Source organism: Balaenoptera musculus, chromosome 8 (assembly GCF_009873245.2).
Source record: "Balaenoptera musculus isolate JJ_BM4_2016_0621 chromosome 8, mBalMus1.pri.v3, whole genome shotgun sequence".
Lineage (NCBI taxonomy): Eukaryota > Metazoa > Chordata > Mammalia > Artiodactyla > Balaenopteridae > Balaenoptera > Balaenoptera musculus.
In genome coordinates, this window is record NC_045792.1 from 81,488,959 (window position 1) to 81,502,992 (window position 14,034).

The following is a 14,034-nucleotide window of genomic DNA, read 5'->3' on the forward strand; positions in this document are numbered from 1 at the left end:
AGATAAATCCATCAATTCATAGTTTAGAGAAAGAAAGTGATCAAAAGACATATACAAGTCACACCTATTGGCCTGGGAAATCCAAAAGTTCATTTAGTTTTGGACTTAGACCTCTTGCTTTCTCTCCTTCTTCTTCTCATTCCCTCACCCCCACTTTATCTTTATTGAGTACATTTCTCTGTATAATCTCTGAACTCAAGTATATTTTATTGCTATCCTTGGATGCTGTACCCATAGACCTCATCTTTCTCTGGGAAGATGATCTATTCAATACAAATGCAAGAGAAATACAATGCCAATCTACCACAGTTTCTGACTTTTCTCAGAACACACAGCTTCCGTTTATAAGATGTGAAAGCAGCAGATTTTTTCCCACTACTCCCAATGGTCTTATGATTAGCCCCAGATTTTTTATTTTGGTTTTTCAGACCTTTAGAAAACAATGTAAGGAAAATTCTTATCCTCCTGTACACCTTATTTCAATTCCATTTTTACCCAGAAATATAGCCAGTCAAGGAAAAGGGTTAATTTGTTATATACAGGACATAGTATTGTTGAGGTATTATAGTCTCTTTCTCTTTCTCCTGTAAGGCAGAAACAAATTGTGACGAGTATCACTATTTTTCTTATTTCCATAAAATTGGAAATAAGAATTTTCTCAGGTGAAAGAAACCCTCCAAGTTACATTTTTCAACATTTTGAGATAAGAACTAAGAAGGTAAACATGCTATTTCAAATCTTGCCCCAATTTGTTAATGCTGCAGATAGGAGTGCTGTGTTTAACGTTCCAGGATCTCTGTACTATTTGATGCTTCAAACTTTTAATCTTTACGCTCACCATCATTCAATGAGACGGAAACTTTGTGGTGTTTGGGTCAGTACCAGATCTTGTTTAGAGAATGCCATTCTCTGCCTTCTCTCAAGGAAACTTCGGCAGATAAAAATGATCTTTTGTAAAAAATTCATTCATTAATTAATTGAAGTATAGTTGACATACATTATTAGGTTAGTTTCAGGTGTACAACATAGTGATTCCACATTTAAATACATTATGAAATGATCACTGTGATAAGTTTAGTAACCATCTGTCACCATACAAAATTATCATAGTATTATTAACTATATTCCTTACCCTGCGTATTATATCCCCGTGACTTATAACTAAAAGTTTGCCATCCTTAATCCCCTTCACTTATTTCACCTAACCCTCCACTCCCATCCCTTCCGGCAACTGCCAGTTTGCTCTCTGTAAGTCTGTTTCTGTTACGTTTGTTCATTTGCTTTGTTTTTTAGATTTCCCATATAAGTGAAATCTCATAGCATTTGACTTTCTCTGACTTATTTCACTTAATCTAATACCCTCTAGGCCCATCCATATTGTCACAAATGGCAATAGTTTATTCTTTTTTATGGTTGAGTAATATTTTATTATATATATAATGGAATATACACATATATATATATGAGACATCTTTTTTATCCATTCATCTATCAGTGGACATTTAGGTTACTTCCATATCTTGGCTATTGTAAATAGTGCTGCTATGAACATGGAGGTGCAGATATATTTTCAGATTAGTAATTTTTTTTTCTGGTAAATACCCAGAGGTAGAATTGCTAGCTTGTATGGTACTTCGATTTTTAATTTTTTGAGGAACCTCCCTACTGTTTTATGTAGTGGTCAAACTCATTTACATTCCCACCAACAGTGTACAAGCGGTCCCTTTTCTCCACTTATTTTTTGTTGTGTTTTTGATGATGGCCATTCTGACAGGGGTGAGGTGATATCTCATTGCGGTTTTGATTTGCGTTTCCCTGATGATTAGTGATGTTGAACATCTTTTCACGTGTCTGTTGGTAATTTGTATGTCTTCTTTGGAGAAATGTCTGTTCAGGTCTGATAAGAATTATCTTGATGTTCCTGTTTATCTTCCATTTCTGCTCCAATGATGTGCAAAACTCTGAAGGTTTAAGGGCCAGATGTCTCCAGCCTGGGGAGCAAAGTTCAAGGAAGTAGGACAAATTAAAAGAAGGAAGGGAAGTGCATTCATGCATGTAATACCCTTTCTCTTCCTGGTGAATATGAGTTCAAGAGAGCTCATAGGGGAATCTCATTACTTGTTCAAATGCCTACACATAGCATCAATTGCCAAGCCCTAGTTTCCAGCCCCCATAACCCAACCCTAATGGTCACACCCACAGGAATACAAGCTCTTATATCCGAGAGTTACAAACCGCAATGGACCCCTGGACCAGCTCTCCAGGAAACACTGGTCAGGAGATATCAGTGCAGCCCAGGCCAAAGTCACCCTTCCATACAAGTTCAGAGCAGCATAAAGAAACACCTGCTAGGGCAGTATTTCTCCAGGGAGCTATTTCAGATTCCACATAAGAGTAACTGGTGGCCTTGGATAAATCATTCCTTTCATTTATGTGCTGAACAGGAGAAAACAAGTCAACAACTGATGCATGCAAAAGCATTTGGAGGTGATGGATGAAGACATTAGGGTGCATTTTGTCAATGGCTTGCCATTAGAGAAAACCATTTCATAGAGTAAATTAAGAAAACAAACCAGCTACGCGACCCACTCGGAATTGCCACTGGCCAGACCTTTTTTTCTCCTCCAGGAATGAAGCTGCATGGGATTGACATTATCATTATCACTCAGGCTCCCTTTCCTAGGGTAGCTGCCTGTGCTTGTCTGAGACTTATACCCCCACTGAGCACTTCCCCATAACGATGGTCACTCACATAACTGGAGAAACCTGTGTATCACATACCCTGATTTTCTTGTATTGCTGTCTTGAACTATTAATTAAATCTCTTATTGCTATTTAACTTCATGTGTCAATATCTTGCTTTTTGGAGCAAATTATAAGGACTTTTCATGGCAAGAACTGGGTCTTACAAATGAAGCTTTCTAGTACATCACTGGGCTTACAGTGTTCAGTAAATATTTGTTGATTTCATCTGTGATTAATTTCTCCTATCTTTCTCATAGACCTGGCTCTTTTCTGCCAAACACTGATTAATTTATTAAGAAAGCATTTCTCTGGACCTAAATGCTGGGAATGCAGAGACAGAAGACCTGGTCACTGACCTCAGGAAGCTCACAGGCAGACAAGCAGTAATCAGAACGTGGCGCAGGTAGAAGTATGTGTGTGCGTGGCGCGGGGGGGGGAGGCGGGTGAGGACCTGTGACGGCATCAAGGGTGGGGGGTGTTCTGGGTAAGGATAAGGGAGCTCAGGGAAGGCTTCTAGGAAATATGAGTCCCTTTAAGAATTAAGTTGTTACCGAAGCATCATTGCCGATACGTGCGAGGGCATGTTGGTGAACCCAAGCAGGGCGCATTTGGGTTCCGAGTCATTTGCTATTTCAGGAGCTCCTACCGAAAAGCTCAGCCTATGCCCAAGGTCAGCCGCTAAGGTCGGGGCAGAAACGGGCTATGAAACCACAGGCCCTTTTTCCTTGGTAAGCGGGCTCTGAGAGCATTCGGATGCACCTCATGGTAACTGTGGCTTCATAAAAATCAAAGCTGATTGATGGGCGCAGGCTCTCCGCTTCGTGTGTTTAGTCTACCCGTGCTTTTAGTACCACTGTGGCCATGCTTCCTAATGGAAATGCATTTTTCTCTCTCACCATTACCCAGATATAGATGCTCTCAGATATAAAAGGCCTTTTACCTCAAGATTTTTGTCTTGTAAGGCATCCCTAACTCAGGAAGGAAACGAGAAGGAGTCGAGAAGAACCTACCACAAATGTTTTGTCGGGTAGCTCAGAGACAGAGAGAGACAGAGAGACAGAGAGAGACAGAGAGAGACAGAGAGAGACAGGAATTTAAAGAGCTTGATTTATGGACGGCTTGGGTCTGCAGCTCCTTTACCCTGACTCAGTTCAGTTCAAGGAATTCACTTTCTCTTGGGAAGGGCTCTGACTAACAGAGAAAAATAAGCTAAATGTTTCTTTCTGCCTTTCTTTTTATGAAAGTATGATGGGCAGCATAATAAAATCTTCCATTTTTTTTATAATAGCTCACCGGGCCCAGGACCCTACTGATGTTATATCAACTCTAACAAATCCATTGTCAGGTAGGAAGTATCCCCATTCCACAGGCGTGGAACATGAGGCTGAGAGAAGTAAAGCAGCACATCCAAGGCTACCCAGATGCTAAATGGCATAGCTGGGGTTTGAAAACAAGCATGACTGATGCCAAAGTTGGGGGCTCTTACCAGCGCCCAATGTCTTCCAGACTAGATGTGCATGTCAAAATGCATGACAAAGAGCTGTCAAAGTTCAGAGGTAGCAAAGGCAGCAAGCATGTACCCCTCTCTTTTGCAGGAGGAGGAACTAGCTGCCCATCAGAGGAGGTGGACTGCTTGAAGTGAAAGAAAGTGAACCCTCATGGGAACCCTTGGAGGTCAGAGTCTGAGTTTTTTTTCAACTAATCTGGTTTAATAAGCCTCATATAGGCAGCTTGTTCTCTGCTACAAAATCATATCATGTCTGGCAAACTGATCGCCCCATCTTCTATTATTCCTGAATGTCAAGCTGAAAAAGCAGTTCATGTTCAAAATTGAGAGTCCAAATGCCAATGTGGGGCTATCTCTTTGAATTGCTGTGTGACCATGGTGGTGCCACTGACCCTCTGAACTTCTCATAAGCTGCAGAGACTGACACCATGGGCACCAGGGAGGAGGGAGGCTTCTCAGAGAGGCTTTTGAATCAGTGTGGTTTTCTCTTCCATGGAAAGGCAGGATAGGAGCAGAAAGGTAGAGGTGACATTTTGAAAAGGAAGGGAAAGTAGCTTTAAACTTCTGGAAGAGTCATACTAGAGAGTGGACAGACATGCAGCAATCCTGCTACTTCACTACAAAGTAGGAGAAAAAACATTTTGTAGGGCTTCCCTGGTGGCGCAGTGGTTGAGAGTCTGCCTGCCAATGCAGGGGACACGGGTTTGAGCCCTGGTCTGGGAAGATCCCACATGCCGCGGAGCAACTAGGCCCGTGAGTCACAACTACTGAGCCTGCGCGTCTGGAGCCTGTGCTCCACAATGGGAGAGGCCGCGATGATGAGAGGCCCGCGCACCGCGATAAAGAGTGGCCCCCACTTGCCGCAACTGGAGAAAGCCCTCGCACAGAAACGAAGACCCAACGCAGCCATAAATAAATAAATAAACACAAAGTTAAAAAAAACAAAAAACAAAAAAGAATTACCTCTTTAAAAAAAAAATTTTTTTTGTATTAAGGAGCTGACATCCAGAAGAGGACCTAGAGCTTTCTGTGAAACCACCCACTAAGACTGTCCAGTCTAGGAACCGTCCCCACATCCCGTGACCTCCTGCCTCATGCCCAGCAATGTTTCCAAATGCCTCAGCTCGTAGCCGAATTCTCAAAATTCACTTAATCTCTTAAGTTGCGTTGGTTTAATAATTAAACAAAAAGTACCTTAAAACTTTTAGGAAAGTGGGACTAGGGCATGAGAAGACACTGGAAAACCAAAATAATATGTGGATGTTAGCTCTGTGGAAGCAGCACGTCCTCGCTGGATGAGGGTTGGGGGAGGGGGACATTATTCAGGGCCCAGCAAGTGTTTCATCTGCAATTGACAAATCCTCCATCCTCCCAGCTTCTGTTTCTCCCTACTTAAGACCTGGGTCACAGTATTTATTTACTTAAGTGATGGAGATGAAGGCAGGCTTAATGCTGGCCACCTGTCAGAATAACAGTGACCTGCCTCTTAAGGGGATTTCGGCAACCCCTCGACATCTTTATAAGACAAAAGGGCCTGGGAAGAAAATGTAGAGGAAAAAAATTCACTAATTGAGCTTGAAAAAGATGGTGAGATGAAATGGAAAGACCCAAAGGGCAAGCGAGGCTGAGATCCATGGTTACCGTTTAATGAGACTTGAAAGAGTACAGACCCCTTCCTCTTCTGAGATTAGATGGGATTTTGCAAACTATGATACCCAAACTGAAAAGTCAGTCCCCCTTATCTGCCTCTTGCAAATGCCCTTGGCGTCCTTCATATTCTTATAAAGAGAGATTTGTGAGTCTCCAAGGAATGCAAACAAACACACTTTCTCGGAAATAATGCTCTTGAGAGTGAGACGTACAACAACTTCAACAACTGACTTACAGCTTCAACTTACAACAACTTCATCATCATCATCACCCCCATTTTACAGGAAGGGTAAGTACCCAGCCAAAGGCATCAGTGCCAGTTCGAGATGGAGCCGGGACCCGGACAGGCACGCTGGCTCTAGGCTCTGTGCTCTTCTGCACCACGCTATGCTGTGCTTCAAGCAGAGAGAATGGGCTTCAACTTGATGCAGTCATAAAGCCCCAGGCAGTGCGCTCCAGCAGGCCCCTAGGTGAGGGATAGGAAGTACCCCCAGGCCTGCATCAGTCTTCTATCAGCTCTTGGAGGGCATCAACTTTTCTGCCCCAGAGGCAGGGTGATGAAAAGAACATGGGCTACGGAGTCAGACAGACCTTCCATTTTCCTAGGGAATGATTTTGAACCTTCCATTTTCCTAGGGAAAGTTATTTAACTTTTGGAGCCTCGGTTTCCGATCTAAAAAGTGGGGCTTATGTGACCTTTCCGAGGATTTTGTGAGGATTAGAAACAAAGTATGAGACCCACTCATTAGAGTCACTGGTGACAGAAGGATAGAGAGTGCCTGGTGTCTAAGAGCTATTTCCGATATTTCCTTGGGACAGTCATCCCGGCCCCCATGGAGGCAGTTCACACATATGGATTGGTGAGCCTGGACCGGCCAAAGGAAGCTCTGTCTGAGCCAGTCCACCCCGTAGATTTAGCAGACTGGGTTGCTTCCTGCTCCCACACAATGGAAAGCAATCTTAGTAAGTGCCTAGCTTAATTAGTTTGTGTCCAGACGTGCTCTCAAGGGCTGTGCACGCACACATGTCATCATGATCACCCACCTGTCTCTGGAAAGCCTGTTTTTCCAGAAGTCTGAGCCTAACTCCCTGTACAGTAACCAGATGAAATTTCCATTCAGTCAACTCTCAGTCCAGCTCCCTGCAAATGAGCCTGAAGTCATGACCCACTTCTGCTGATGTGTCAGGTCAAGGGAGCATGGTTCATCTCCCACGGCACATCTCAGCTACTACGGTCATGGACCACCTCCAGCTCTGGGTGGCCACCCAAGACACTTAATGAGTATTAAAAGTATGAGTCTGAGCTGGAATTCTGTCCTAGAACATTCTCTGTACTCTACTGGTACTGAAATCAAGAATTCTTTGCAGGAATTACACCAAAGGATGCACCACGGGTAGGAAGGAAGGAAGATGTGTCAGAATGCAATCAAACAGACACTGGAATGCAGACTTCCGGGGGGATAGACTGCAGATTCAAGATCATGCTGCTTTTCTTCAATGGCTCTTCCAGAGAAAATAAAAAAGACATAACAGGGTTTTTTCCACCCCGCCCTCTGCCGCCTCCTGGCTGCCACAGCATTCTAGCTGGGGAGATCATTAAAAAAACAGCGACGGGGAGATGGTGACTGCTCCTAGGGACAAAAGGGCACGTGCAGGGGTTACTCCGTGACCCACTGGTTTACCCTCTCACTACCACACACACGTCCACAATAGCATCTTCAGCCTCCACTGCACGGTCCCTCTGTTCCTGTAGAAATTACTATGGCCAAAGATGAAATCTTCACTCTCTGAAATCTACAGCCAGATAGATGACAGCGTGATGGAAGGAAAGCGTACACTGAGTGTCTTATCGATCTACCTGCCAGCCCGTGAATGGCGGGTAATAAAAATTTATTGAAAATTAGAAAAAAAATGTCACTTATTCTGATTCCACTGAAAGGGAGTATTGATGTTGCATATGAATAAATCCCTCCTTCCCCAGCACTAAACCGTCATCCTCCCAGCCAGCCAACCCTCCAAACAGCACGGATTTAAAAATCTTGCAATTTTATTTGCATATAAAGGCCGCTAGATATAGAATATCACAATAAATTTAAAGAAACAACTGCTTTCCTAAATTTCATTAACAAGAGAACATAAAATAGAATAAAGCTCAACAGCATTTACAATGGGAAAACAGAAATGACTATTAGCGAAAATATTTTGTGCTAGCGCAGATTGCATCGACACACAGTGCAAAATGGGGGGTGGGGTAGGGAGAAGGAAGTAAGAAGACGATTCAGGGTATTTAAATATAAAGGACAACTAAGCCTTATTTTAGTCAGCTTCCATTGCATCCATTTAAATCTATACACGCCTGCGACTGTACCTAGAAGTAACTCAAGCTCTTTAAGACCTTGAGTTCTGAGAAAATGTGTCAGCTCCTTCGGACTTCTGATGCCCTGCTTCAAGCACCCCTTTACAGTTGTACTGTCCTTGGCAATATTAAACTCCTAACTTAGTCATAATACACAAAAAATATTTATATATATAAACCCATATTGAAAAGGAGTCTGCACACTCTTTTTTCTTTTTTTTTACTGCATGAAATACCGGCTCTTGACAGATTCCATTTCCATATTTTTAAAGCTAAAATAATTTAAAAGAAACAAACATACAATGAATCCTTGTATAACCACAATATGGATCTCACTAGCTAAGCCATCCTCTAAAAGAGGGCCGTTTTCTTCCCTCGACACAGCTTTCTTTATAGTGACAGTGTTGAAGAGAAGTCTTTTCCACGCCTACTTTTGTTGAAAAGATTGTTCTAAATCCGGGCCACGTCTGCAAAAAAGAAGCATTCCCAAGAAAAACAACAACAACAACAAAACATCAAAAAATAAAATACTTCAGACAATACTCTTAAACAGTTGTGCAAATCTGGGTGGTTTTTAAAACACTGCCTACCTGTTTTTTCTTTTTTTTTTTTCTTTTTTCTTTTTCCAGCTTAAAGCATATTAAAATAAGACTTTTGTCACCTTTTCAAAAGAAAGCTTGGCTGTCCTTTGGCGAACACTAACAATTTACAATGGCGTGGCCTTTGAGAAAACAGAAGTCATTTTACAAATTCACAACAGTCCTTTGATTCCAAATGGATGCCCCATTTAAAAAAAAAAAAATAAAGAAGAAGCACAACCTCTAGCATCATTTGTGTTCCAGCAATTTACGAAAAGAACTCACATGATCTGGAAATAAACAAGGAAGAGAACTAAGTTTATAATTAGAAAAATGGCAGTTTTTAGACCTTCCCTCACATTCCAATTGGGCATTTGGAGGTTCAGGAACCCTGTGGGTTTGGAAGGTCAAATATAATTGGAGGGTTGGTCGGTTGAAAGCTGACTGTACACGTTGAGGCATTGATGTACGTTGTGTAACCGTCGGTCATAATGCCGTAACCTGTGGAGACAGAGTGTCACACTTACTGTAAAATATACAAATGAGAGTGACTCAGTGCAGGGCCATCAGACAAGGAAAACAAAAAGTCTTTGCCAGTGGGCAGTGAGATGAAATTCAGTAGAGCATCCCCCAGGTATTACAGCTTTCAGAAGCTGCCACCCGATTTTATTTTCTTTTAAGGGAGAATCCTCTACTTCAAAGAAAAGTGATACTTTTTTCTTTATTTCAACACTAGATTTGTTGGGGGAGAGGCTGTGATTTCTTTACTAGTGAAAATAAAGAAAAAACATTTTTTCCTCTTTTTAAAATATGATTTTCATTTCAAAGCCCTTGTATTAACTATTGAGTTCCAGGGAAGAGAATGAGTAACATACAAAACCCCTCAGGGGCAAACACATCGATCATCCAAACCTCAAATGGGCTTCAGGACAGGTGAGAAGGGAAAGAGTATTGCATTGGGAGTTGGGAGAGGTGAATGCTTAGCTTCCTTACCTATAAAATAAGCTCTAAACTGCCTCAATGAAAGTTAACAATAAGTGACCTTATCTTATTTGAATTGTGTGGCTTTAATGCTGAGTTCCATTTCATTCGAAAGAATCAGGTAATCAAATGTCCAAGTGATCTGGACACCATAGGACACTGCTTCCTACGCTTACCTGGACACTGGATCAAGCAAAAACACTTCCCATAAGCAGTATAAACCTCTTGTGACCTATTGGAAGAAAGCTAAGAAAGTTTCTCTGGGTCTTTGGTACGTATATTCCTTTTATAAGTTTTAACATGTTGAAATTTCTAGCAGGTTTGCAAATTTGCACATTTCCCTGGATACCTTATTTTGTCTTACAGCCTCTGCAATTAAGTTTGTAATTCTATGTTGGTATCGGGCTTCTATGGCACAGAAAAATATGTCTGTGAAAAAAGAAAATTATCAGGACTTACAGAAATAACTGGTAAGATTTTTTTCTTCCATTTGCTAAAATTTCTCCAAGTAAGCCTGTGGAGAGCTTAATGAGGGTCAAGGGAAAAATTTCTTAAGAAAGGAAAAGAAGCATTTCAAATGTGCACTGTTTAGTTCTGGGGTCATAAAGTCTTGTTATCTCTCTCCATCAAGAGGTTGGTATTTGCCCTCTCTCTGCCCTCTTCAGCTGTCTTAAGCGAATAAAAGCAAGACAAAGTTTATTTGAATATGATCTCCTCTCTTTTAAGCAAGTTTATTATTCTGGGACTTCAGTGGAATTCCCCAATTGTCTGGCTAGTTTAAAGCTAATTAATGATTTAAAAAAAAAAAAAAGATGAAATGCAAACTTATAGGCACGATGCAGGAATTCAAACCTGATAACTGCTCCCCAGAAATGCTGTTTAGACACCATCTCCCATCCTATTCCCTCCCTCCAGCCCGTATCATGCCTTAGAGAAGTGCCCTCCTTTTCAGGGAGTATGGCTTAAAGCCAGGGCAGGATGACATCCACTCTTGGGGAGCCTCCCCCCCCCCGCTGCCACTGCTTTCCATCCACTCAGCTCATGCCTGACTTGGAGCAAGATGGACTTTCTCTGGCTTCTGTAGGATTATTTTCAATATGCTGTTTATTACCTGCCTAGCCAGGAAGCCACTGGATTGAGGGCTTTGAAAAGCAAACTTCACTTTTTGCTGTGTCAGGCCTAAACTCCTTACCTGTTGCAGGTTCATAAATAACTCCAGAGAACAGCCGTAAGCAGGGGCTCGAGTGAATACGGAGGCTGCCTACATACACGCACCCACTGCACACAAATGTCTGTAACCAGGAGAGGCCGGTGCGGCCAGAAAACCTAAAAAAGAGGCTGAAAGAGGCCTCGGGTCTGCCCCAAGGCCCAGTTACCCCTGGCTTGAAAAAGTCCGGAGAGACAAAACTAGAGCCCTGAAGGTTCCCGTGAGGCTTTCCGGTTCTGTGACCTTGATTCTAGATTACCTGGGAAAGCAGAAAACAGCAACTGGACCAGTTCCCACCTAGGGGAGATTTAATTATGCTGTTTAACCTCAGCCCGAGCTTATAGCACTTATGATTTCTGAGAAGTCTGAAATGGTTTTCTGAGATTAGTAAGGAAATGTCTGCCTGCAAATGTGTGGGTTCTGTCACTTCGGTTCTGTATCTTTCATTGCACATCTGAAGTTATTTTTTAGACAAAGTCTTGTCTTCCTGGGTCTTTGTGTGCATCCCACATGAAACACAATATTTAGGTAGAAGAGGACATGGAAGTTATTTAGTCTAAAATCCAGGCCATTTCTTCTGATGCTCTTAAAGAGAAAATCTGCCCTTTATTCCCTCAGGGCTTCTCTACAAGCAGTGGTTATCAAACATTCTTCACTGGAGCCCTGAGATTCCAGAAATTGTCTGGGGTTAGTGCTGGGTTTTCCAAAAGGTGGTTTCTTACTCTCCACTCTGCTTAAAAGAGAGCAGCTCCACACAAAACACTTCTCAGCTTTATATATGTGTTTCTCCTAAGATTTCATCTCATGAAAGTGTTCCACTGGGAAAAAGAGTTTGGAAACCACCACGCCAATTACTCCAGGTGTAACTAAGGTCCCCGTTGTGAATGAGATCACGGATAATGACCCAACATGTTGTGAACTCCTTTCTCCCGGTCTTACCTTCATGGATTCCACCAAACACGTGGAGTTTGGGCCGGACTCGCCTCTGGACTGTGTTTAAAAGCTCCACGCAGCCCACTCTCTGAAGCTCCTTTGGAACCCAGTCTCGAAAACCTAAGAGTAAAATGCAATCAATACTCTTAATTTTCTGTCTCCAGGTAAGGTTTCATTTAGACTTTCAGGAAGCCATAACTCACAGAAGGTTTATTACATGATCTGTAATCCTAGCCTCTCCATTAATGCTCACAATGGCTTTTAAGGAACTTTTCACTCGTCACTTTGTCTTCTTTAGGTTCTTGAATTTTTTTTTGGTTTCCCATTTTTTTTTTTCTTCCTGTTAATTAACATTTTTTTTCTGTAAGGGATTTGATTTATTCAGCCCTGGGTTTCAACTCTTCATGGGCCCAGTGACATTTATTCCCTACAGTCCCATAAGCTCTCTTTTTCTCTCAATTCAGTTACTTTCTCTTTTTTTTTTTTTTTTTTATTGTATCTCTCTTATAGCAGTCTACTTCAAGATGGTTCAAAGAAGAAGGGCTAGGAAGGGCTTCCTGTAAACTGGCCACAAGATACCTTGCTCTCTTTATTTTCTTTTTCTTTTTAAAATTTTTGGCTGAGCCATGCGGCATGTGGGATCTTAGTTCCCCGACCAGGACTCGAACCCGCACCCCCTGCAGTGGAAGTGTGGAGTCTTAACCACTGTACCGCCAGGGAAGTCCCACCTTATTCTCTTTAGACACATCAACTCTTAACCCTTGGTTCCTGATGACCCAAGCTTGGGAGTGCCAAGTTCCTCCTCCAGTCTCCTCTTTAACAATAGTGCAACCACGGTGACCCCGTAGTGGCATGCAGTAAGCTGGGGCTGATTGACTACCTTTATGCAAAAGCCACTTAGTTCTAAGTCTAATGCAAAAAGTCCATAGAAACTGACATCAGTTATAGCAAAAGTCAGCTATCTGAATGATTATGGCCCGGAATGGAATCCAATCACCTCATTGGGATGGGGTATAAAGAAAGCAGATAGGACAAAAGGCTAAATCACAATCAGTGGGAACCCATTCCATAGCTCCATTAGTTGATTTCTACTATTCAGAAATGATCAGGCAGAAAGGGACAGGCCAGCTTATTCCACTTTGTTTGGCAAACGGTAGAAAATGAAGGTTTCGCATCCCTGTAAAGACATGTTGGCTGGTGAGTGGCCAGAAAATATGGGAAATACATCAGATACAAGTAGGGGTCCTATAAAAATCCAACCAGGGATTTCCAAACTTTGTTAATTAGAGGGAAAAGTCTCTAATCCACAGTGATTGGCATATTCCCTCATGGATGTGTTTTTCTTGAAGAGGGAAAACATCTCATTTCACGTGCAATCACCTAAGAAAGTGTCTTGCTCGTACCACAATAGTGAAGTCCCATGTGCCATGGCTCCCTTAGCAGGAGAGAATTCAAGGCCAATCCCCACAACCACCCCCTACCTCCTAGTCCAGAATGTTCACAAGAATCCCAATAACTACACTGATTAAGGTTCAACGTTACCTTATGAAAACTTTGCCTGACATTTTATTTTGGAACTCCGTGATGTAGATCTTACTCTGCTATATGCACAGCCACTCTCTGGATTACTCCATCTTTACTACAAAGAGAGGGATGGTAGCCTCTCTATTAAGAGTTCCTGGAATGTCTGAATTCTTTGGGGGCTAGAATTCAGACTTACTGTTACTGCCACTTGCTTTTGTACCAAAATTAATGACTTGATGAAGTCTGTGAATGAACTGTTCTGTTCAAAGTTATATTCCAAATAATACTTCAGGTATGTAAATGTTTCTATGCTGAGGACGCCCAAGTCCCTCACAGTAAACAGCCTAAGGGGGATGAAGCCTGCATCCAACTAGGCTGCTCAGGGGAAGGACCAAGTTGGCTGGGATGTGGTCTCTGTAGGGTCTCACTGTGTAACTCACGCTGAGCAGAATATTTAGCCAGCAATTTAATGACTTGTTAGTCTCTAATGATTGCAAAATAGGGAAATTAATTAATCATGACTTGATAAAGGTTATTGATAAGTATAATCTTG

At 42.1% G+C, this 14,034-nt stretch overlaps 1 protein-coding gene across 2 annotated transcripts in view; it reads right to left on the reverse strand.

The window, feature by feature from the left end:
• Positions 1-7,931: 7,931 nt before the first annotated feature.
• The window catches only part of MPPED2 (metallophosphoesterase domain containing 2), a 174,576-nt gene continuing 168,473 nt past the window's right edge, over positions 7,932-14,034 (reverse strand). For both annotated transcript variants that reach the window (XM_036862425.1, XM_036862426.1), the window contains exons 6-7: positions 11,964-12,077; positions 7,932-9,337 (exon numbers count right to left, since the gene is read on the reverse strand). In XM_036862425.1, the coding sequence (XP_036718320.1) occupies positions 9,219-9,337; positions 11,964-12,077 (233 nt within the window). In that variant the 3' untranslated portion in view covers positions 7,932-9,218. The remainder of the gene's footprint in view (positions 9,338-11,963; positions 12,078-14,034) is intronic.